General features: G+C 39.2%; 1 protein-coding gene and 1 long non-coding RNA gene across 3 annotated transcripts in view; both read left to right on the top strand.

The window, feature by feature from the left end:
- The window catches only part of LOC121992447 (flavanone 3-dioxygenase 2-like), a 32,849-nt gene extending 15,365 nt beyond the window's left edge, over positions 1 to 17,484 (top strand). Inside the window, exons 1-4 of one of the 2 annotated variants that reach the window (XR_006114912.1) lie at positions 16,259 to 16,899; positions 16,972 to 17,047; positions 17,135 to 17,204; positions 17,424 to 17,484. Coding sequence is in view for 1 of the 2 variants with exons in the window: in XM_042546831.1 (XP_042402765.1) it covers positions 17,135 to 17,204; positions 17,424 to 17,431 (78 nt within the window). In the remaining variant the exon portion in view is untranslated. Of the gene's footprint in view, positions 1 to 16,258; positions 16,900 to 16,971; positions 17,048 to 17,134; positions 17,205 to 17,423 lie in introns of those variants that run through there. The other variant, XM_042546831.1, reaches the window with a different exon arrangement.
- Positions 17,485 to 24,644: 7,160 nt separating this feature from the next.
- LOC121990183 lies at positions 24,645 to 25,147 on the top strand. Its single transcript, XR_006114492.1, has 3 exons — positions 24,645 to 24,710; positions 24,798 to 24,867; positions 25,087 to 25,147. It is a non-coding gene; the product is annotated as an uncharacterized LOC121990183 (long non-coding RNA).
- Positions 25,148 to 25,621: the final 474 nt, after the last annotated feature.

Genomic DNA, 25,621 nt, shown 5'->3' with positions numbered 1-25,621 from the left:
TTGTCCCTATTTTCTTTTGTAGACATATTTACACCCAATGACTTTTATATCATTTGGTGGTTCTACAAGCTCCAAGACTTACATAGATTCTATTTCTATATTCATTGCTCTTTGCCAAGATGTTGCATCTTTATCTTAGAGTGCTTCGTCATATGTTTAGGGACCAGATTCATGTTCACCAGAGATTAAGTCCAAAGACTCTCCCAAAACATGAATCTTTCAGGCTGCCTAACGACCCTCCCAGTATGACGAGGCACCGTCTGTAATTGTGCATCATTTTTGACACGTGTTGCAGTTTCTTGTGGTATCTCATCTTGTACTGTTGGTACTAGATTAAATGTGTGCTTTATTATTTCCTTAAGAACAATTTTACTCATGGGCTTGTGGTTTATAACATAGTCATCTTCTAAAAATCAGGCATTGGTTCCAACAATGACCTTCTGATCTTTAGGACTATAAACCACCTTTCGTTTATCTAGAATAACCCACAACCAAGTGAACTTCTGTATGTGATCAGTGTCTCCCTTCAGCACATGTGCTGGACTACCCCAAATCTGAATATGCTTCAGACTAGGCTTACGCCTATTCCACAATTCTATGGGAGTAGAGGGTACTGACTTAGAAGGTACTCTATTCATTGTCGTTTCCAGAATATATCCTTTTAATGAATTTGATAGTTCTGAATAACTCATCATCGATCTAATCATTTCTATAAGAGTCATATACCTTCGTTCTGCTACACCATTCTGTTAGGGTGTACCAGGTGCAGTTAGTTGGGATTGAATCCCGACTTCTAATGATTCATAAACTCTCCTAAGATGTACTTGCCACTAGATCTCACCGTAGTGTCTTGATACTTTTACCTTCACATTTCTCCACATCAGCCTTGTGCTCTTTGAACTTATCAAAGCACTTAGACTTGCGGCGTATCAAATAAATATACCCGTATCTCGAATAGTCATCTATAAAAGAGACGAAATATTCGAAACTACCTCTTTTATGGATAGTCATAGGTCCACACAAATCAGAATGAACTAATTCCAACACATCTTTGGCTTTATACCCCTTAGACTTAAAAAGCCTCCTGGTCATTTTTCCTTCCAAATAAGACCCGCAGGTTGGAAAGTTTTCCACCACCAATAAACCCAAAAATTCATCAGCTATTATCCTTTGAATCCTACTCAAGTTAATATGTCCTGGTCTTAGATGTCAAAGATATGATTGGTTCAATTCCGAAGGTTATTTTCTCTTATTAGAGTTAGAAGATGTGTTATTAATTTTTATTTGTTGCATCGTGGGAGTTTTTGGATTTAGAATATATAAATTACCAACCAACGTACCAGAACAGATAACTTCCCTATTTTTTCTTGATAACAACTTTGTTATCAAAATAGATAGAATATCAAGTTCTTTGAATAGTTTAGAAACTGAAATTAAGTTTTTTCTAAACTTGGTACATAAAGACAATTTCTTAAAATCCATGTTCTGTTTCTATCAAAGGATAAACATCTCTCACTGCAACAGCTACTACTTTTGCAGTAGTGCCCATGTAGACGGTGATTTTATATAGTTGTCGGGTTTCTTGGAACCCCTGCACTGAATTGCAGACATGATCAGTGGCTCCCGTATCTACACACCAGGTACCGGTAGATAACACCACTAAATATGTTTCAACGACTAATGAATATAATATACCTTTATTGTTCTCAGTTCTAGGAGGACAGTCAACCTTAGTGTCCAAGTTTTCCAATCGGACTACAAAGTCTATTCTTTAGTATAACAACTAGGAGATTGAAAATCATTTGAAATCCTAAGAATCACAAAAACATTTGGTCAAGACCAACATCTTAAAATCCCCGTGAATTTTGTATGTCACGTTAGTGTGGACATATACAAATTCAAAGAGGAGATTTTATCCATTAATTTTATTTTCTTGTCAACCTATCTTTATGACAAATAAAATTAATGGTTGGTCTGTCTTCGCTCAAATATTTGGTTAAAATTTTAGAATTTAAAATAATATTGATTCCTCAAAACAATATCATTTAAATTCACCAACACCTCAAACACCGTGAATTTTGTATGACACGTTAATGTGAACGTATACAAATTCAAACATTTGTAAGAGGAGGGTTTTACCCATTAATCATCTTGTCAACCTAACTTTATGATAAATAAAATTACTTCAAACACCGTGAATTTTGTATATCACGTTAGTGTGGACGTATATAAATTAAACATTTGTAAGAGGGGTTTTACCCATTAATTTTATTATCTTTTCAACCTAACTTTATGACAAATAAAATTACCTCAAACACCGTGAATTTTGTATGCCATGTTAGTGTGGACTTATACAAATTTAAACATTTGTAAGAGGGATTTGCCCATTAATTTTATTATTTTGTCAACCTAGTTTTATGAAAAATTAATAGTTGGTTTTCCTTTGGTCACACATATAATAGCAATGACTCTGTTGGGGAGTATACTATTAAATGTGTCTAAGTGTATACCATTACTTGATACTAAGTCCATTAAATAAAATTGTGCCCCTTCAATTGGGGAAGATCACACACATCCTAAATAATTTCCTATAACCATACATAATGGAAGTTTGATCTAGTGATCCACAAACAAACTTATCCGTTGTGGAGGGAGGCACTTAGAGTCAACACGCAAGTTTGTTGCATCACTTACAAACCAGTAATAGAGACCGTGGAATTTATTTATTAATTCCTCTCCCACTTAGTTATTTAAAGTGAGGAATTTTGAACTATGCAAGCACACATCACATGCACAAACACATCACAGTAAATAAAAGCAATAAATATGGAAATTAATTTTCCAACTATTATGACATCTTCCATCACTGTCCTCGGTGTGCTGCCATCCCTAGGGTTCGTTCGTCGGGTCCATCAAGCTTACTTTTCTGCTGCGCCTCTGGTCCTCCAATAGTCCCACGCCTCTCAAGGATACGATCCGCGACAAAAATAGAATTTTACATTTATCGATCCTATATTCCACAAGGGAATGTACATGTAATCTAGATCGAAACAAAAATATAAAATCCTATAACTAATACAACTCCTGCTATATTTAATACATACAATCATGCACACACATAAAATGCCCTTGACATGTCCAAGGGTCCAATCACACACAATCACAATAAGTCATAATAGTTGGAGCCTGCAACCACAGAGTTAGCATATCCTACTATTATCTTGCCTAAATTATGTATGACATGTGCATAATTAAATTGAAAACCAAACACATAGAGGTAAACCCTTGCTTTGATACCAATTGTTGGTTACTACTCGAAATAACGTACCGGTTCTCCTGTACAAAAATTTTGTACAAGTCCCGAACCTTTTCCTAACAACCTATTGTGTTCTTTAGAAATTAAATTTGGAATCGCAAACGGAACTTAACATTATTGATTCCAAATTCAACTTATCTGTTCTTAGTGGTTTTGACTTGGATCGCAAACGATGCTTAACATTATTGATCCAAATCCACCCATGTTACAAATTCGATTAAATATTTATTTCAGAGATCGACTTCCAGGTTTAACATGGCGAGGCACTAGGTCTTCTTGGTTATGGGAGCATCCACCACTTCCTAGACAAAGCCTTTCAACGAAATTCAATATTTAATCTCCTTATAGTAACCCTAGGTTTAACCAAAAAGAACAATCAAATCACAAGTTCGAAAAACAAAAGAAACACAAAATCGAAAACATAAATTCGATAGCCTAGATTCATTAGTCTCTTGTGTTTGGTATTTCAAGATGTAACAAAAGGATGAAATAGTTATGATGCAGAAACTAATAACTAGTTATACCTTATGTAGCTTATAAACCTTACGATTTTCTGTCGTATTCCTCTTCTTATCTCGGACGTCGTGTGGGCGACGATCTACCGAGACGAGAATCCACCCAAGCTTCCTTCTTCTCCAAGAAAGTTTCGACCACCACAAGAACTCCAAGAGAAGATGAGGTTCGACCACCACCATCGAGCTCCAAGGGATGCAAAGAAACAAAACCTCCTATCTCTCCTTCTTCTCCAAGCAAAATCCGATCACCGAGATCTCTCCAAGAAGATTATGCCACCGACCACTTAAGAAGAAGAATAGGGGAAGAGAAAGAAGAGAGGGTCGGCCACCACCAAGGAAGAGAAGAGAGGAAATAATAGATGATATATTATTATGAGGTGAGACACCTCTACCCTCTCTTTTATATTCCTTGATCTTGACAAATAAGGAAAGTTTTAATAAAAACTTCCTTATTTTTCTTACCAATGAAAGGAAAATTTAATTAAAATTTCATTTTCTTATTTCTATTGGCCGACCCCTACAACTCCTCCAAACAAGAAAAATTTTAAACACAAAATTAAAACTTCCTAATTTGTTTCCGGAAATTTTTAAAATAAAAATTTCTTTTTAAAAAATTCCCTTCATGGTTAGCTATAAAATGAAACTTTTATAAATTAAAATCTCTCTATTAAAACATGTGGATAATTACAATAAGGAAAGTTTTCTCCAAAATTAAAATCTTCCTTTCAATTTATAAATAAGGAAAGATATTAAATCTTTTGTAGAAAGTTATAAAAAGAAAGATTTATAATTTTTGAAACTCTCTTTTAAAACCATGAGGATGGTTTCAAAAAAAGAAAGTTTTATTAAAAATTAAAATCTTCCTTTTAACTATAAATAAGGAAAGATATCAAATTTTTCTCTTAATCTTTTGTAGAAAGCTATAAAACGAAAGATTTAAATTTTAAACTCTCTTTTAAAACCATAGCTTCCATATTAGAAAAGTTTTAAAAATTAAAATCCTTTTAATTTAATTGTGGTCGGCCACCTAAGCTTGGGTTCAAGCTAGGGCCGGCCACCACCTTGACCCATCTAACCTTGGTTTGGCCATTCCTAGCTTGGGCTCCAAGCTAAGCTTGGCTGGCCATCTTAAGGTGGGTAAGAAGGTGGGTAGGGGTAAGTATAATACTTTATAATTAAGAGGCTACGATAGGGACCGAGAGGAGGAATTGGTTTTGGTCTCCCGATGAACTTCAGCTTCCCGTGTTGGCCTCGAACACCCAACTCGAGTTTATCAATAATAACTCATACTAGTAAAGAGTTATTATTGAACTACCGTACCAATCCCATATTACTATATGAGATCATTCTTATCATGAGTGTGTTAATCTCCCTGTGTTTAAGATATTGAATGCCCACTAATTAAATGAACTATTGACAACTCACTTAATTAATATCTAGCTCCAAGAGTAGTACCACTCAACCTTATCGTCATGTCGGACTGAGTCCGCCTGTAAGGTTTACATGACAATCCTTATGAGCTCCTCTTGGAGACATCATCAACCTAGATTTCTAGGACACAGTTTCCTTTTATAATCAACAACACACACTATAAATAATATCATTTCCAATTTATCGAGTCTATTGATTTATCGAACTAAATCGCACCCTTTGATAAATCAAAGAAATAAATATTAAGTATATGTGCTTGTTATTATATTAGGATTAAGAGCACACACTTTCATAATAAAAGAGGACTTGCTATTTTTTTTAGTCAGTATAAAAAGAAACTACCTCAAATGGTCCTGCTCAATACACCTATAGTGTACTAGTGTAACTTTATAGTCAAGATAAACTAATATCAAATTACAGTATGACTATTCCAATGGTTTTTTCCTATCCATCTTAGTCGTGAGCTACTGTTTATAATTTATAAGGAACTGATAACATGATCTTGTGTGTGTGACACCGCAGACCATATTATCTACAATATAAATTAATTGAACAACTACACTTTACATATAAATGTAGACATTTGACCAATGTGATTCTTATAAATATTTATACAAAAGCTAGACTTTTAGTATACACTCTAACACTTGGACCGTTGACGTGGTTCGGCCAATCGTCGTGCTCGAACTCAGCTTCTGGATGAATTTTTTTGTCCAAGCCCCTGGACTTGCTTTGGGTGCTCGGACCACCTGGGTGCTTGGCCCAGCACCCGCCCTGTGAAGCTAGTCCAGGCACCGGATCCCTTCCGAGCGCCCGGACCACTCCTTTTAAGCCTTCTTTTTCATGTACAAAAAAGTTAGTCCAGGCAACGAAAACATATTTATCTTTCAAAACAAAGCTAACACAAAAAGATAGTAGTAGTAATTAGATCATATCTTCCAAAGACCAGGATCTAATCAAGGTCTCAACTTAGGTTTCTCAAATGGACCTAAGTTGGACCGATGCCTACTGTTCCCTCAACCGGGAATGTGTCCTCACTGGATCTCTCCTGGAGTCACTTACCTTTTACTTACCAACTGTAGTTACTTGATTGGTCGTTGACCCACCAGGTCTTTCTGCAATTGTCAGGTCCACAGACTCAACTGGATTTTGGCCGGTTGTCAGGTCCCACGGACTCAACTGGACTTTCCGCCAAATATTGGGTCCTATAGACCTATTTAAACTTCGCACCAGCTATCGAGTTCCACGGACCTAGCTGGATTTCTTCCTGGTGTCAGGTCCTCTAGACACGTCAACTCCTGCACACGTGGTAAAACAATTAGACCATAAACAATCTAACTTTAATTCACTTATCATTCATCAAAACCTGAGTTAGATTAGTACAAATTGTATCAACAATCTCCCCCTTTTTGATGCAATGATAACCTGCATTAAAGTTTAAAAAAATAATATTGAAAGACAATATGCAAAATGCAAACAAATGATCTAAGTTAGTTTTGAATTTGATTTAGTTGATCAAGTTTATTTGTTCTTTTTATACATTAACCCTTACACTCCTCCTTTGGCATTTATCATAAAAAGCTAAGGTAACAGAAAGATAGGCATGATATAGGATAACTAATACCAAATATTAATGCAGAAGCATAATTGAAAGTGTGCACTTTGTATGTATAGGACTTAGGAAGAGGTTTGAACAAGGGTTTAGTTTAGCAGAAAAAAATTGTAAATATTTTTTAAGAGCATTTTCTAAGTAAAGCTTTGTCAAAATTATGGTCCAAGTAAGGCTTTCAAAATTATGGTCCAAGTAAGGCTTTGTTAAAGAATTTTCTAAGTAAACTTCTTTAAAATTTTCTGAATATTTTTTTTAATTTCTAAGTAAACTTTTACAAGGATTTAAGGATTATCAAAAATAATTGTATGGAAAAATTTTCTAAGTAAATATTTGCAAAGGAATGATATTTTAGTAAATATTTTCTAATAATTTGCTAAGTAAAGATTTTCATAGTAAAAAAGTTTGCTAAGCAAGATTTTGAAAAAAAAAAATTCGAGAAAGATTGTCAAAGTAGTTTTTAAAGAAATGCAATAACACTTTGTCTCCCAAATCTTCCAAGAACTGGTGGAGAAGATGGAGTGAAGAGATTGTGTGTTTAAACTTGTCGTCGCCTTTATATCTACGCTTCTAGGGTTCCCAATCAATTTGGATTGCTCTCAATTGATTGCCACGTCAGTTTTGAGCAATCCCAACCATCCAAAAGTTACAACCTATGCAATAGTCATCTCCTAATTGATCAGCTGATCGATTGGGAGCAACTGGATCGACTGGATGATCAATCCAAAATGCTTCTATGCTATCATAGAAGTCCTCATAATCGATTGACCAATCAATTTCGACTTTCCTCGCATCACTATGAGAAATCGATCCTCAATCAATCGCTTGATCGATTGGCGTGTCCCAATCGATCAGCTGATCGATTAGGAAGTCCTCTATATGTTTGGGATAAACTCTCAATTGATTAGCTGATTGATTGGAGTAACCCAATCGATCGGCTAATCAATTGGGTCGCCTTTGTCGGAATAGTGCTCCCAATCAATCAACTAATCGATTGGGCTTCAGGCTAATCGATCAGTTGCCCTATCTCTCCTAAACAAGTCTAGGACTTCCTTGCCAACATCCGATTAACCTTGACCTGTTGGGACTTTCTTATGCCTAACATATGGTCAACCTTGACCTGCTGGGGCTTCGTCACCAAGTGTTTGGTCAATCCTTTGACCCACTTGAACTTTTCTCTCCATGACAAGTGTCCGGTCAACCTTGACCCACTTGGACTTACCATCTCGTGCCAAGTGTTCGGTCCTCCATAACCCACTTGAACTTCCAAACACCAAGTGTCCGGTCAATCTTAATCCACCTGGATTTCTACATGTCTGGCTTCACTCACCAAGGCTTTCCTGCTGCTTAGCTTAACTCACTAGGGATTTTCATCTGACTTCACTTACCAAAACTTCCATCTGCCTAGCTTAACTCACTAGGACTTTCAAACTGCTTGGCTTCACTAACCAGGACTTTTCATCACCTAACTTTACTCACTAAGATTTTCCCACTACCCTGCTTCACTCACCGGGACTTCCTAACTGCTTGGCTTCACTCACCAAGACTTTCTCACTACCTAGCTTCACTCACTAGAGTTTTTCCAATTGTCTGTTTTCACTCACCAGGACTTTCCATTACCCAGCTTCACTCATTAGGATTTTTTCACTGCCTAGCTTTACTCACCGAGACTTTTCAACTGACTGGCTTCACTCACCAAGACTTTCTGACTGCCTAGCTTCACTCACTAGGATTTTTTCAATTGCCTAGTTCCACTCACCAGGACATTCACACTGTGTTACTTCACTCATCAGGAATTTTACACTGTCTGGTTTCACTCACTGGGACTTCCACATCAAGTGTCTGGTTAACACTGACCCACTTGGATTTTCATCTTCTTCCAACCTTCTCATTGGTCTTACCCTTACCTAACCTCTAATTAGGACTCCCTAGTCAAATATCCGGTCAACCTTGATCTACTTGACTTCTAATCAAACTTTGACCATCAGTTCCTATATGGACAATTGCACCTGCAATCTCCACATATTGTCAAACATCAAAATTTAAACATCATGACTCAAGCTTGAGCCAACTCAAGCTTAGTCAACCTGGTCAACCTTGACTCAGAGGAAATTTGCCCCAACAAGAACGAGTGAAGGTGTTACAGAGAGCGAATGTTTCATGTGCTATGAGGAAGTATGAGGAAAATAGAGGACGATTAAGGAAGGAACTTACTAGCACTGATTGCAAGAAGAAGGTCGTTGACAGAAATCATTGGAGGAAAGATAAGAGAAGATGAAGCACAAGTAATGGGTTTCCTCATGACTTTGGGTATTTAAACAAAAGCCATGAGATACTTACCAATCTCAATCGTTTAATCAAAATGACTTACTCACTGGTAATTGTTGTATTGCAAAGGAGGGAGTGTCGTTGATCCATATGAAAATGCATGTGTTAGCTATCGCTTCGGAGAATGAGGTAGTGGGGGGCATGTGGCACTTACCTATAAATGGGTATTTATGATGAATAAGACAACCACATCACTACTCTACAAAATACTTTCTCACTTATCATTAGCGCATTACTTGGCTTGTCAAAAGCCTAGCGTGCATCTTTCTAAGATAAAAGTTGATCGCAATATTTAAAGAGTGAACGGAAGCACGTCCAGCCAGTCGGACCAATAATTTGGGCGATCGAGCAAAGATAAGACTCGAGTCCAGTTAGTCGGCTACAAACCTCCTTCGACTAGATTTGAAGGGGAGGCTAGTGATACAGAATGTTATGAGTGGGCCTAGGAATGACGTAGCAATCAAAGTCAAGGTGAGGTGACGATAAAAGTCAAGTGAAGGTGATAGTCAGCGTGTCACTCTTGACAAGATTTCTCTCCTCACCCAACGTAAAGCTTTTAATAGGAGGACGACCTGCCAAGAGTCGGTCAGACCAGAAGTACCTAGTGCTTAACTTCTGTGTTAAGACGCCTAGTATATATCCAACCATCCATGAGACGATTGGGTTTAATAGAGGGTCGGTCTTCCATAACTCCATTCATACTTACATTGGGCTAGATTCGGGGATCTATCTGTTGGTTGCTACTCGGAAAACCTATAGGTTCCACTGTACAAAAATTTTGTACAAAGGTCTGAACCTTTTCCTAGCTACCATGTGTTCTTTTAAATTAAATTTTGGATCTCCTGCGGAACTTAACATGTTTGATCCAAAACTTAATCTATTTGTTCTTTTAGGTTTTGACTTGGATCTCCTGCGGAACTTAACACGTTCGACCCAAGTCTCCTTAAGTTATTAATTCCATTAAATATCAATTTCCATAAAAGGTTCCCAGTACTGACGTGGCGAGGCACATGGCCTTCTTGGATATGGGAGCAACCACCACCGACTAGACAAAACCTTTAATAGAAAGCTAATATTTAATTTCCTAAAATAACTTTAGGTTAACCAAAGAGAACAATCAAATCACAAGGAAAAGAAAGAAACAAAAGAACACAACTTCGAAAAAACCATATTCGAAATACTAGAACGTAAGCCTCTTGTATTTGGTATTATTTCCATAAATAACTAGCATGATGCGGAAATAGAAATTACTAGTTATACCTTGTAGAAAAACCTCTTGATCTTCTACCGTATTCCTCTTCTAACCTCGGACGTTGTGTGGGCAACGATCTTCCAAGATGAGAAACCACCAACCACCTTCTTCTCCTCCAAGCAAGGTTCGGCCACAAAGGGAAACTTCACCAAGGAGGAAAAATAAAATACTAACCAAGCTCCAAGAGATGCTAGCTTTCTCTCCTTCTTCTTCTTCTTCACTGAGTAGTATCCGGCCACCACAAGAACTCCAAGGGAGAGGAAGAGGTTCGACCACCACAAGAGGAAGAGAAGGAGATGATGGCCGGCCACACCAAGGAGCAAAAGAGGGAGAGGAATAATAGATGTTGTGTCTTGTGAAGGCACCCTCACCCCTTCTTTTATATTCCTTAGCCTAGGTAAATTAGGAAATTTAATTACAACAAATCTTCCTTAATTTCCTTGACATGATTTAATTGAGAAAAATAAAATAATATTTCCCCAATTAAACAATGATGGCCGGCCACATCAAGAGGAAACAAATTGGACAAGTTTTAATCAACAATTAAACTTTCCTTATTTGTTTCCAGAAATTTTAAAAAATAAAATTTCTCTTTAAAAATCTCTTCATGGTTAATAAAAGGAAATATCTATAATTTTAATTTTATTAACATGTGAATAATTTTAAAGAGAAAATAAAAAACTCTCCAATCTACAAATAAGGAAAGAGATCTAATCTCTTTCTTTAATCTTTTGTAAAACTTTTACAAGAGAGATATTTTAATTTTAATTCTCTTTAAAATATATCTTCCACATAATAATAAAATCTAAAATTAAATTTCTTTTTTATTTAATTATGGCCGGCCCTACTAGCTTGGGTTCAAGCTAGGGCCGGCCACCTTAATCCCCTAGCTTGGTTCCCAAGCTAGCTTGGCCGGCCCCTTTAGGTGGGTATAGAAGGTGGGTATATGTGGGTATAGTACTCTATAAATAAGAGGCTACGATAGGGACCGAGAGGAGGAATTGGTTTTGGTCTCCCGATAAAATTAAGCATCCCGTGTTCGCCCCGAACACACAACTTAATTTTATCAATGATAATTCATTCCACTAGAGAACTATCATTGAACTACCGCACCAATCCCAAATTACATTTTTGGGCTCCTTCTTATTATGAGTGTGTTAGTCTCCTTGTGTTTAAGATATCAAATGTCCACTAATTAAGTGAGTTACTGACAACTCATTTAATTAATATCTAAGTCCAAGAGTAGTACCACTCAACCTTATTATCATGTCGGACTAAGTCCACCTGCAGGGTTTAACATGACAATCTTTATGAGCTCCTCTTGAGGACATTATCAACCTAGTATCACTAGGACACAGTTTCCTTCTATAATCAACAACACACACTATGAGTGATACCATTTCCCAATTTATCGGGTTTATTGATTCATCGAACTAAATCTCACCCATTGATAAATTAAAGAAATAAATATCAAACATATGTGCTTGTTATTATATTAGGATTAAGAGCACACACTTCCATAATAACTGAGGTCTTTGTTCCTTTATAAAGTCAGTATAAAAGGAACGACCTCAAATGGTCCTACTCAATACACTCTGAGTGTACTAGTGTAATTATATAGTCAAGATAAACTAATACCTAATTACACTACGACCTTCTAATGGTTTGTTCCTTTCCATTCTGGTCGTGAGCTACTGTTTATAATTTATAAGGTACTGATAACATCATCTTCTGTATGTGACACCACATACTATGTTATCTACAATATAAATTAAATGAACAACTACAAACAAATGTAGATAATTAGACCAAATGTGATTCTTTATTCATAATGAATGTTTACAAAGCTTAGGCTTTCAGTATACACTCCAACATCTCCCACTATGCATCAAACACCTGTGCACATATATTTACCATCCCTCCATATCCGTGAGGTCGGCACTAGAGGGCCTTAGTGAAAGGATGCAGGTTATCCGCTGATGCAATCTTGGCGATGACAACTTCTCCTCGCTTCACGATATCTCTTATCAAGTGGTACTTGCGCTCTATATGTTTACTTGCCTTATGGGCTCGTGGTTCCTTGGAGTTTGCCCCATTGTTATCACAATAAATTGTGATGATTTTGGGCAAACCAGAATCACTTCTAAGTCCATTAGAAAGTTCTGAGCCATCGCTTCTCAGAGGCTGGCACATACTCGACTTCCATGGTTGAGTCCGAAATGCCTAACACTCCTCCATGAAATGGCTCCACCTCCTAAAGTAAACACATAGCCTGATGTAGACTTACTGTTATCCCTATCTGATTGGAAATCCAATCTATGTAACCCAGGGAGCAAATCATCGCTTGGTAAACTAGCATATAATCCCTAGTCCTTCTCGGTACTTTAATATATGCTTTCACACAGTCCAATGTCCTTGTCCAGGGTTACTTTCACTACAAAACAGATATCCGGTCTCGTATATAGCATTGCATACATTAGGCTTCCTACGACATGAACCGCTTTCATGTCCTCTATCTCCTTTGATGTCTTCGGACACATCTCTTTAGATAGAGCTACTCCATGCCTAAAAGGTAAGAAACCTTTCTTCGAATTCAGCATGCTAAAACGAGCAAGGATTGTATCTATATATGAAGCTTGGGATAGACACAACATTCTTTTCTTGCGATCCCTTATAACTTTCATCCCAAGAATGTGTGCACAATCTCGTAAGTCCTTCATATCAAATTGTTTGGACAACCATACCCTTACGTCCGATAATACCTTGACATTGTTGCCAATTAACAAAATATCATCTACGTATAGTACAAGAAATACCACCACGTTTCCGTTACACTTCTTGTATACACAAGACTCATCCGGACACTGAATAAATCTATATGACTGGATTACTTCATTAAACCGGATGTTCAAAGACCTTGAAGCTTGCTTCAGTTTATAAATGGACCGATTGAGCTTGCACACTAGATGCTCTTTGCCTTTTTCAATGAACCCTTCTGGTTGCTTCTTATGGATGTTTTCTTCAAGACTTCCATTAAGGAAAGCTGTCTTGACATCCATTTTCCAAATATCATAATCCATATGAGCATGATGGATAAGAGTATCCGGATAGACTTAAGCATGGCTACCGGTGAAAAGGTTTCCTCATAATCGATTCCTCTTTCGAGTGTACCCTTTCGCAACAAGCCTAGCTTTGAAGGTTTCTACCTTCCGTCCCTCTTTTCCTTTTGTAGATCCACTTGCATCCAACGGCTTTTACACCATCGGTGGTTCTACAAGCTCCCGGACCTTATTAGAGTACATGGACTCTATTTCATTCATTGCCTTTTGCCAAGATCTGCATCTATATCTTGGAGTGCTTGTCATATGGCATCGGGTTCATGTTACCAGGGATCAAGTCCAAGACTCTCCCAAAACATGAATCTTTCAGGTTGCATAACAACCCCGACGAGGCACTGTCCGTGGTTGTGTATCATGTGTGACACGTGTTGTCTCTTGTGGTACTTCATCTTGTCTTGTTGCTGAAGTAGACATGTCCTCTCTAAGTTCTTCTAAAACAATTTTACTCTTGGGCTTGTGATCCATTATATAGTCCTCTTCTAAAAACTAGGCATTGGTGCTAACAATGACCTTACGGTCTTTAGGACTATAAAATAAACCACCTTCGTTCCTTTGGGATATCCTACAAACACACGAACTTCTGACGAGATTCTAACTTATCAGCATCTGGTTTAGTGTGGACTACCCCATATCCGAATATGTCTTAGACGGGTTTTCGCCCATTCCACAATTCTATGGGAGTAGAAGAAACTGATTTAGAAGGTACTAAGTTCAGAATGTACACTGTTTCAGAGCATATCCCCAAAACGAATTTGGTAATTCTCAATAACTCATCATTGATCTAACCATCTCCATAAGAGTCCTATTCCTTGATTCTGCCACACCATTCTTGGGGTGTCCGGTGCAGATAATTGGGATTGAATCCGGCCTCCGATAAGTAATTCCTAAACTCTCCTAAGAGGTATTCGCCACCACGATCGTAGTAGTGTCTTGATACTTTACCTAGTCGTTTCTCCACATCGGCCTTGTATTCTTTGAACTTATCAAAGCACTCGGACTTGCGGGCATTAGGTAAATGTATCCATATCTTGAATAATCGTCATGAAAGAGACAAAATATTCAAAACCTCCTCTTGCCTGGATAGACATAGGACCACATAAATCAGAGTGAACCAACTCTAACACTTCTTTGGCTCTATACCCCTTGGCCTTGAACGGCCTCTTGGTCATTTTACCTTCTAAGCAAGATTCACAAGTTGGAAAATTTTCCAACTCTAATGAACTTAAAGTCCATCAGCTTCTGAATCCTACTTAAGTTAATATGACCAAGCCTTAGATGCCAAAGATATGCTTGATTCATTTCAAGGTTCTTTTCTCTTATTAGAGTTAGAAGATGAGTTATAAATTTCCATGTTTTGCTTTGTGGAAGAATTTGGATTTAAAGTATACAAATTGCCAACTAATGCACCAGAACAGATAATCACTTTATTTCTTTTAATAACTACATCGTTACTGAAAGAAACTGAATATCCATCTAAGAACAGTTTAGAAACTGAAATTAAATTCTTTCTAAAACTGGGTACATAAAGACAATTTCTTAAAACCAAATTTCTATTTCTACTAAAAGATAAGTAGACGTCTCCCACTGCAACAGCCGCCACCTTAGTAGCATTGCCCATGTAGACGATAATCTCTCCTTCAGTTAGTCGTCGGGTTTCCTGGAACCCCTGCAGGGAATTGCAGACATGATCAGTGGCTCTCGTATCTACACACCAGGTGCTGGTAGATAACACCGCTAAACATGTTTCAACAACTAGAGCATGAGATATACTTTTGTTGTTCTTACGAGGACGATCCAGCCTTCGATATGCACCTTGCGAGATGAAGCACTTGCCTTGACTTCTTCATTCGACTTTAAATCCGTACTGAGATTTATTCACTTTCTTTCTGAACCATTTTGTTTCTTCTTCTTCTTACCTTTGGTTTAGAAGTAGAACCATTTTCAACATAGTGAATTTGAGCATTGTGACGAAATAACCCTTCTGTGAAGTTCCATCGGTGGTTCCCCTAATGAATAAATCCTTTTATTCATATTATAGTTCAGTGAACTGCTCAAAACTTCTAGGTAGGGTTTGGATCATATCGATCTGGGTTTCCCATCAATTTCTTCTCCAAGATGTATTTCATTCGGATAAGCCATCATGTTTAGGATATGATCCCTTACAGGAGTACCCTCTTGCATGGTGGCTGTCATTATCTTTCTCATAGCTTCTTGTCTAGAAGCCCTATCCTGATGACCAAAGAGTTCCTTGAGATTGTTCATAATATCATAAGCTGTTGGTAAATCTTTATGTTGATGTTGCAATACATTTGACATTGAAGCCAAAATGTAACACCGCGCCATCTCATCTGCTTTTACCCATTTCCTATGATATTCAATCTCCTCTTGGGTAGATTCACCAGTGGGTGCATCAGGGCAATGCTCAGTCAGTACAAATTTATAGCTTTCAGCAGTAAGAACAATGTCCAGGTTTCTTTTCCAATCTATGTAATTTGGTCCAGTAAGTCTATTTTGTTGAAGTATGATGGACAGTGGGTTGAAAGTCATCCTAAGAATCACAAATAACTTTTGGTCTGTAAAATACCGGAAATAGGCGAATATTAATAAAGGAATTTTCCGGGATTTTTGGAAATTTTCCGGGAATTTTTCGGAGCTCGTATGGACAAGTTAACGGGGATAAAACGGGACCCGGGGAAAGCCTGTTTAGGCTACCCTGTTTTAATGAGGAAAAGTTTTATTTCCTTTTCTTTTTTTCTTTTTCTTTTCTACTTCTCTTATTCTTTCCCCCCGCGAGCCGTGCGTGCCCTATTTCCCCGACCCCGAGCGGTTTCCCTTTTCTTCCTCTCTTCTCACTCGGAGCCGATCCACTTTTCTTGCTCCTGTGCCCTAGCGCCGAGCCGCACTGCCGACGCTACTGCCGCCAGCGATGCCGAGCGCCGGCCACCAGGACCGGTACCAATCGTCAGTGCCCTAGCCTCAGCCCGCGACACCCATCTCCTCGGGTCGCCACCGCTGGCAGCGGCGTTGCCAGCCGAAGCCCTAGAGTCGATTCCTCTCTTCCTCGCTTCTCCTGAACGTCGGCAGATGACCTATTGCCTCTGCCCTAGCTTGGATCGCGAGCCCTCCTCTGCGCCCTAGCTCCCTGATTTGAGGAGTTTCCTCTTCTGCCATTGCTGAGAGCCGAGAGCCGCCGTCGCACGGAGAGTGCCGGCCACCCTTCCTCTGCCCTCGAGGCCGAGCCACATTGTCGAGTTCTCTTTTCCCTTCGTGCCGTCTGCTCTAGTCGCCTTGCACCGTCACCACAGCCGAACCACTTCACCGGCCACCAGGTTCTGCCGAGCCCTAGTCTTGATCTTCTTCTTGATTCCTTTGATTCCAGCACTGAGGGTTTGTTCTACCAGGATTTTGTGCTGTGGAGTGTCTGATTTCCAGGTGCTAATCCTCTCCGGCAGTAAATTGCCTTGGCTGTGATTGAAGGTGAGGTGCACAGATTGATATAGAATTATGTTATCATTAGTGTGATGATTTCTTAAGCTCTATTTTGATATAGACAGTGAATCGCAGGTTATTGCTTGGATTCCAGCAACTACCTCTGTTCCGGCAGCAACGTTACCGGTTGAGGCTTCAGAATTAGGTAAGTGGAGGAGGTAATTTTGAATACGAACTAGATTTAATTCTAGCTATGAAAAGGATAGGGTTATTGGGGCGATAAGAAATGATTAGGGTTAAGGAAACTAACCCTAGTTGGTCGAGGTTTATGGATTAGGGTTTTGCCCTAATTTAGTGTAAGAGATTTTATTTAGTTATTTATATGATTGTAGCTAAATAAAATATATTTCTATTCGTGACTCAGGGTTTTGACACGAGACGAGCATCTCGACGTCCGAGTTGGACCGGACTGATCTTATTTTCCTATTGGAGGCGGGTACTTTGACTTATGTCTTTTGATATGCATGATAATATGTTTAACATATAACAATAATTGTGTTATCTGTTTGTTTCGGTTGGTCGCTACATGATTAGTTACATGTTTGTTTGTTTATTTATGCTGCACTGCATATTATCTACCTGATCACATATGTCTTAGGTAGTGACCTAACCACATGCTCTGTTATTTCTGGATCTAGGGTTTATTTGATACCCTCTTCGATTTGTGTACCTTCTATTTGATACGTCTTCTTGTGGTACACACTTTGTATCTATTTATATGGATCATGCCATGTTATTCATGAGATTGCCATGTTCAGTATCATGCATCATGATTGCATGCTGTGCGATTGTCGGCTCTACTTTGGTTGAGCTCATCGCTACTGCATACATCACCCATGGATTTGTATATCTGGCTGGTGTGGCGGACTTTGTTTAGCTCCGTTGGTCGGTGACTCAGCGTGGTAGCCGGATCGATTCGCTCTGTTTAGCTCCGTTGGCATTTAGGGTAGCGTGGTGGCCGAGATGGTGGACTTTGTTTGGCTCGTTGGTGGGAGACTCGGTGGTGGCCGTGAGATATCCTCCCCGTCATCGTGTCTGGGAGATGAAGCATTGAGCTCCCCGTTTATGATTTGGGGTCGCGGGGCGAGTACTCAACGGCATTCCGTTTACTGTCATTGCAGAGCATTGATTTGAGTATGGGGTTGCATATGCATTTATTGCATTTTATTTGCTTGTGATTCTGCACTTATATGCTGCATTTGTTTGGATGTATTGATTGACATGCATACAGGATGACTCACTCGGTCCGACGACTGCTACCTTTATACTTTGATCCAGTCGATCTGATTATCTTGATTTCATTTCGATTGCATCTATCCTCCTCGTATCGAGGTATGCACGCATGATTAGTGTTAGTTGTTATTTGTTTTATTATGCATATCAGTTGTACTGCTGAGTGTTGGACTCACCCGCCTCCATTGTTGATATATTTTCGGGTTGAGGTTGGCAGTTCGATCACTGGCCCCCATCTGCACGTAGAGCTAGTTCTCTACTAGGTTGATTATTTGCTTTATTTTGGTTTTCTTCCATCGACTATGTTTTAGTTTTGTTTTGGATTTTATTTATGGATATTGTACGGATTGTTACCGTTTGATGGACTTTTGGATGGTTTGGTTTTATTCTACTATATGCCTGCCTGGACGAGAAGAGGTGAGTTCGTTGGATTTGAGCTTTACGAGTGTAGTGGAGTAGGGTGGATTTGAGTCAGTCCTATTGTTATTGATTACTATTTTTTAAGCTGCGTGGTTGTGGCGACGGTGAATATCTTTAGAAGCTGCGTGGTGTCATTTTTATTTTGTTATCATTCCAGCCTTGTGGTGAAGTATATGTGATATGTAGAAAGTTTCATATTGTCCGCCGTCAGGGGAGATTTGTCGAAATTTCTTCGAGACTCCTCCGGGCGTGACAATTTAGTGGTATCGAGCGGTATACGATTGCTGTGTGTTCGGATTTTTACGATCTTTGTTTCGTATTATGGATACTTTGAATAATCGATATCGGTTTATTGGGTATCGGCAAAGTTGGCGATATTTATTTGATTCCGTGTGTTGGATTTTGGATTTATCGATACCAATTCATTGGTATGTATCTGCGTTTGGTATTTTGGACATTTTATACTAGCCCTAGTTGTGAGACATAGTGTGCCGTTATTTTCGGTTGCACGGATTTGTCCGTTTCGATTATGTTATGGACTTCCGTTTTGGATTTATATGGATTTCCGGTGTTTGTTTTTCTCGTACGGAATTCCGAGGTCAATATTGGGGGCTGGACAGCGATGGAACATCTCCAGACGGCATATAGGTATGATGGTTAATTTGATAGTTATGACATGTATTAGCACTTTATCTTTAGTACTTGTCTGGATGTTGTAGCACATATTATATGTGATGGGTTATCCATTGAGCATGATTGACTTTAATAGATATCAAGGATTATTATCTCTAGTGATTTTCTTATCATAGCATCAGTAGTTTTATCTTCTGTTACTACTAGTAGGAGATGGAGGCACATACCAGTCTCTGCTATTGTTAGTTGGGTAGTGGATGACACTTACCTATTCCTGTTGACTTAGTCAGTTGAGTTTTTATACTCATATCTTTTGGATATTAGGGTACCCGATACGATGAAATTGTTTATTGGGGAGTTACCATGTTTGATCATTGTTGAGAATGGTTTGAGGTTGAGGATATTGTGAGATCAGATATTTTGATGTGTTGATTTCTAATGATTTAAGAGAGTAAATGTTATGTGGTTGTTGATGATCTTTTAGTGGATAACTATTTTGATGATCTTTTATTTGGGTTGTCATTGATGGTGATATAGTGAGTATCATGTATGGTGTTCACAGGTTGATGTTTATAGTTGGTGATCAGATTATAAATTGGAAGCTAGAGAGTTTATGTGCCTATGAGATTTTTGATTTTAATAAATCTGGTTAATTGTGGTTAGTTAACGGGATGATAAAATTGATATTTGTTTCATCTGATATTGAACTATGTGGATAAATAATGATTTGATGTTTTGAATGCTAACTTACCCTCATGGAGAGTAGAGACTTATTCATCTGATATTAGTGGGCTGATATTTTTGAGGATAAAAAAAAAAATAAAATGAGGGTGTCTTGATGATATTGAATTCTAGCTTTTTCTTTTGGGTCGTACACATTTATTCATATGATATTATGTGGATTGACATTCTCTAGTTTGAGATGATGTATTAGTGTTGAATTGACCCATGAACTGATTTAGTTATTTGATAATGTAGTATACCATTTGATCGTGGTTTGATATACCTTAGTTGCTTGTGGAGGATTAAGGTATTCTTGATTAGTTAGTAGATGAATGATTTAGTTTTGTTGGTTGATCAGTAGAGGATTGTCATACTCTATTCTTAGAGGTTTGAACCTTTAGGTTATTTGTGCTTAGTTATGTATTTAGAGCACATTTGAGTACATGTTTTGTACTGACGTGAAAAATGACTGATTTAGCCATATATCATTATCGGCTTGGATAGGTTATAAAGGATCGATGTATCCTATTCCATGAAGATTTTGACCGTGGATTGTATATACCTGGTGGGATAACTTAGAGGGTGCTTTGGGATATGCGACCCCGCTGATGTAAGGAAGTGTAGAGCTAATTGCTTAACACTTATGGGATACAATAGTTACTAGTGTATACTGGGAGAGTACATTTGGATTTATGATGATAAAATTTTCCCTATTAGATATAGTCTTGGTAGTGTATGACATTGACTGGCAATGTTATACCACGGTGTGTATATTTTTCTTGTCCGATACTAGTTCCTTTGAACCTAGAGCAGGGTTGTTACTGGATGATTAGGCTGCTTTATTTTTGGGTTGCCTTTGATTGATGTATTCATGCTTGATACATATGCATGAATTTTGTTTAGATATACCGGTAACCCATGAGTGTTGGTAGCATAAGGTTGGTCTCTTTGGTTGAGCTGGTATGCTGATTTTGCATGTATATCATGATTGTTTTGGGTTATAGGAGTCTTGTGGTAGACTGTCCATTTGCAAGTAGTATATGTATCCATGTTCTGATATGGTTTGAAGGTTCCTTGTGGATCATAGATATGTAGTTGGGTGTATGTATCTGGAGGTATTATTGAAGATATCTTGTTGATTAAATCCGAGATGTAGTATAAGTACATCGGTGGTGTTTTGGATGGAGGCATTTTGTCGATTTAATCTGAGTTGTGATATGTACATATGTGTTTGGTGTGGTATATGAGGTATCTTTTTGATTATGTTTGATATGTGAGTGCACCTGGGTTTAGTATGTTTTATTGGAAGCATATGTCGGTTATATGATATGTTATGTGAGTGCTGTTTGAGGTGTATTGTTGATTTTACCGATGTTGATTTTGCACACGTGTTCGGTATGTATTGTTGGATGTATCATACTGAATATACCTGAGATGTGAGTATGTTTGGTGTATAATAATTGGAGGATTTTGTTGATCATACATATGTTGTGTGAGCATGTGTGCTAGGTGTATACATTGGTAGCAGTATGATGATTTTACTTATGCTGAATGCAGGATGTGGAGTGTCTGCATTATGTCATTGTTGGACTTACCCATCAACTAATTCTCCTATCAGTGGATGACCCACTAGGATGCTGATAGAGTTGATGATGGATTTGATTAGTTTACTAGGTTGTTATAGCCTAGGTTAACCACAGTGATTTGTGGTAGAGAGATCTTGTATAGTCTTTAGCTGGATAGTTAGGTGCCTTGGTGCACTTATATATTGTTTTATGGTGGGGCGTTGCTCCCACATATTACGAATTGCTGGTAGTGGAGCATAGCTCCTATATTTATTGCAGATACCTATTTCAGATTATTTGTGGTGGAGCGTAGCTCCCACATATTGAGGATTTCTTGTGGTAGAGCGTTGCTCCCACATATGTGGTGTTTCCTGTGATGGAGCGTTGCTCTCACACTGGAGGATTTATTCTTTGATGATTTATGTTATGGATGATCAGATTTTTGACTTATTATCAGAGATCTTATGGATAGGAATGTCTGTGATACGGACATTTTGTGTCTTAGGTTTTGCCATATAGGCTTACAGTGCCTTAGATGTATTTAGTGACTTGATGATCCTGGTATGTCGAGGATGTTTGGATCGGATTCCATTGTCTTTGTAGACGATGATGTGATCTATTACGAATCAGCGGTATGTCACGCATTTCATCTTTGCATAGTTCTAGAGATGTTATAATGGAAACGTCTAGATGTGAAGATCAGTATGCATATTTTGATTGTTTTCTGTGAGATGTTTGAGACACGGTCACCAGTAGGAGTATACCGTGGTTCCACAGGAGATCGAGGTTGTTGCCATTGGAAGTAGACGAAGTCTATAGAAGAGGCTCGCAACTTCCTTAGTTTGGCTCGATATTTCCGGAGATATGTTGAGGGTTTCTCTTGGATAGCTATGTCACTGACACGCCTGACCTGGAAAGGCGTGAAGTTCACTTGGACTGAGGATGACAAGACCAGCTTTTAGGAGCTGAAGCGGAGACTCCGATTTTTGGTTTTACCTTCTGGAGAGGACGGATATGTCCTCTACACCAACGCATCTATTCAGGATTTGAGCGCTGTTCTGATGCAGCACGATATGGTAGTCTCTTTATGCTTCTCGTCGGTTGAAGGAGCATAAGAAGATCTACCCTGTACATGATCTGAAGTTAGCCACTATTATTTTTGCCCCGAAGATTTGGCGGCATTACCTGTACGATATTACATTGAGATTTTCACTGACCATCAGAGTCTCAAATATCGGTTCACTTAGAAGGAACTTAATCTCCGACAGAAGAGATGGTTGGAGTTTCTGAAAGATTATGATTTGTACCATTAGCTATCACCGGGGAAAAGCTAATGTGGTTGTCGATGCACTTAGCCAGAAGTCTAGAGGGACTTTAGTTTGCCACCGAGTAGTGGTAACAAACTTGATTCGGGGTTTCTCCGAGTTAGACCTTGAGGAGCAGGGATAGACCGAGTAGGGTAGTCTTGTTACCATAGTTGCTCAGTCGTTAATCAGGACGAGAATCCGAGAGGCCCAGTTGTTGGGACCTCATAGAGCTCAACGTGAGGCAAAGTGGTCCATACTATCGGACAGAAGATGTTAGAGGCATATGACTGCTAGAAGAGTTACGCTGACCGGAGTGGGAGACTCTTAGAGTTCTCCATTTGTGACCAGGTATTTTTGCGAGTTTCACCCAAGAAAGGGGTGAAGAGATTAACCTCAGAGGTAAGCTAGCTCTGTGATACATTGGACCTTTCTAGATCTTAGAAAGGATTGGAGCAGTAGCTCACTAGTTGGTAGTATCGCCGTCCTTGATTGGCGTGCACGATGTATTCCACGTATCCATGCTGATGAGATACGTGCCCGACCCGACGCATGTGCTGACAGATATTCCAGTTCCAGTTCAGCCTGACATTACTTATGAGGAGGTTCCGGTACGGATTCTCGACCGGAAGGAGCGTCAGTTACGGAACGAGACTATCCGGCTGGTTAAAGTCGGATGGCAGCATCATTCGGACGAGGAGGCTACTTGGGAGCTCGAGGATACTATCCGAGCTCGATATCCCCATCTTTTCACTTGAGGTATGCGATTTAATTTACCGTTCAGCATTTATACTTTATATCTGTTGTTAGTACTTGCTGATGGTAGATAACGAAATTTGGGGACCAAATTTTTATTAGTGGGGGAGAATGTAAAATACCGGAAATAGGCGAATATTAATAAAGGAATTTTCCGGGATTTTTGGAAATTTTCCGGGAATTTTTCGGAGCTCGTATGGACAAGTTAACGGGGATAAAACGGGACCCGGGGAAAGCCTGTTTAGGCTACCCTGTTTTAATGAGGAAAAGTTTTATTTCCTTTTCTTTTTTTTCTTTTTCTTTTCTACTTCTCTTATTCTTTCCCCCCCGCGAGCCGTGCGTGCCCTATTTCCCCGACCCCGAGCGGTTTCCCTTTTCTTCCTCTCTTCTCACTCGGAGCCGATCCACTTTTCTTGCTCCTGTGCCCTAGCGCCGAGCCGCACTGCCGACGCTACTGCCGCCAGCGATGCCGAGCGCCGGCCACCAGGACCGGTACCAATCGTCAGTGCCCTAGCCTCAGCCCGCGACACCCATCTCCTCGGGTCGCCACCGCTGGCAGCGGCGTTGCCAGCCGAAGCCCTAGAGTCGATTCCTCTCTTCCTCGCTTCTCCTGAACGTCGGCAGATGACCTATTGCCTCTGCCCTAGCTTGGATCGCGAGCCCTCCTCTGCGCCCTAGCTCCCTGATTTGAGGAGTTTCCTCTTCTGCCATTGCTGAGAGCCGAGAGCCGCCGTCGCACGGAGAGTGCCGGCCACCCTTCCTCTGCCCTCGAGGCCGAGCCACATTGTCGAGTTCTCTTTTCCCTTCGTGCCGTCTGCTCTAGTCGCCTTGCACCGTCACCACAGCCGAACCACTTCACCGGCCACCAGGTTCTGCCGAGCCCTAGTCTTGATCTTCTTCTTGATTCCTTTGATTCCAGCACTGAGGGTTTGTTCTACCAGGATTTTGTGTTGTGGAGTGTCTGATTTCCAGGTGCTAATCCTCTCCGGCAGTAAATTGCCTTGGCTGTGATTGAAGGTGAGGTGCACAGATTGATATAGAATTATGTTATCATTAGTGTGATGATTTCTTAAGCTCTATTTTGATATAGACAGTGAATCGCAGGTTATTGCTTGGATTCCAGCAACTACCTCTGTTCCGGCAGCAACGTTACCGGTTGAGGCTTCAGAATTAGGTAAGTGGAGGAGGTAATTTTGAATACGAACTAGATTTAATTCTAGCTATGAAAAGGATAGGGTTATTGGGGCGATAAGAAATGATTAGGGTTAAGGAAACTAACCCTAGTTGGTCGAGGTTTATGGATTAGGGTTTTGCCCTAATTTAGTGTAAGAGATTTTATTTAGTTATTTATATGATTGTAGCTAAATAAAATATATTTCTATTCGTGACTCAGGGTTTTGACACGAGACGAGCATCTCGACGTCCGAGTTGGACCGGACTGATCTTATTTTCCTATTGGAGGCGGGTACTTTGACTTATGTCTTTTGATATGCATGATAATATGTTTAACATATAACAGTAATTGTGTTACCTGTTTATTTCGGTTGGTCACTACATGATTAGTACATGTTGTTTGTTTATTTATTCTGCACTACATATTATCTACCTGATCACATATGCCTTAGGTAGTGACCTAACCACATGCTCTGTTATATTCTGGATCTAGGGTTTATTTGATACCCTCTTCGATTTGTGTGCCTTCTATTTGATACGTCTTCTTGTGGTACACACTTTGTATCTATTTATATGGATCATGCCATGTTATTCATGAGATTGCCATGTTCAGTATCATGCATCATGATTGCATGCTGTGCGATTGTCGGCTCTACTTTGGTTGAGCTCATCGCCAGTTACAGTACTGCATACATCACCCATGGATTTGTATATCGGTGGTGTGTGGCGGTTCTCATTGCTCCGTTGGTCGGTGA

This window comes from Zingiber officinale, chromosome 6B, assembly GCF_018446385.1.
Source record: "Zingiber officinale cultivar Zhangliang chromosome 6B, Zo_v1.1, whole genome shotgun sequence".
NCBI classification, from domain to species: domain Eukaryota; kingdom Viridiplantae; phylum Streptophyta; class Magnoliopsida; order Zingiberales; family Zingiberaceae; genus Zingiber; species Zingiber officinale.
Note: the sequence above shows the minus strand (reverse complement) of the source record. Positions and strands in the feature narration are given on the sequence as shown.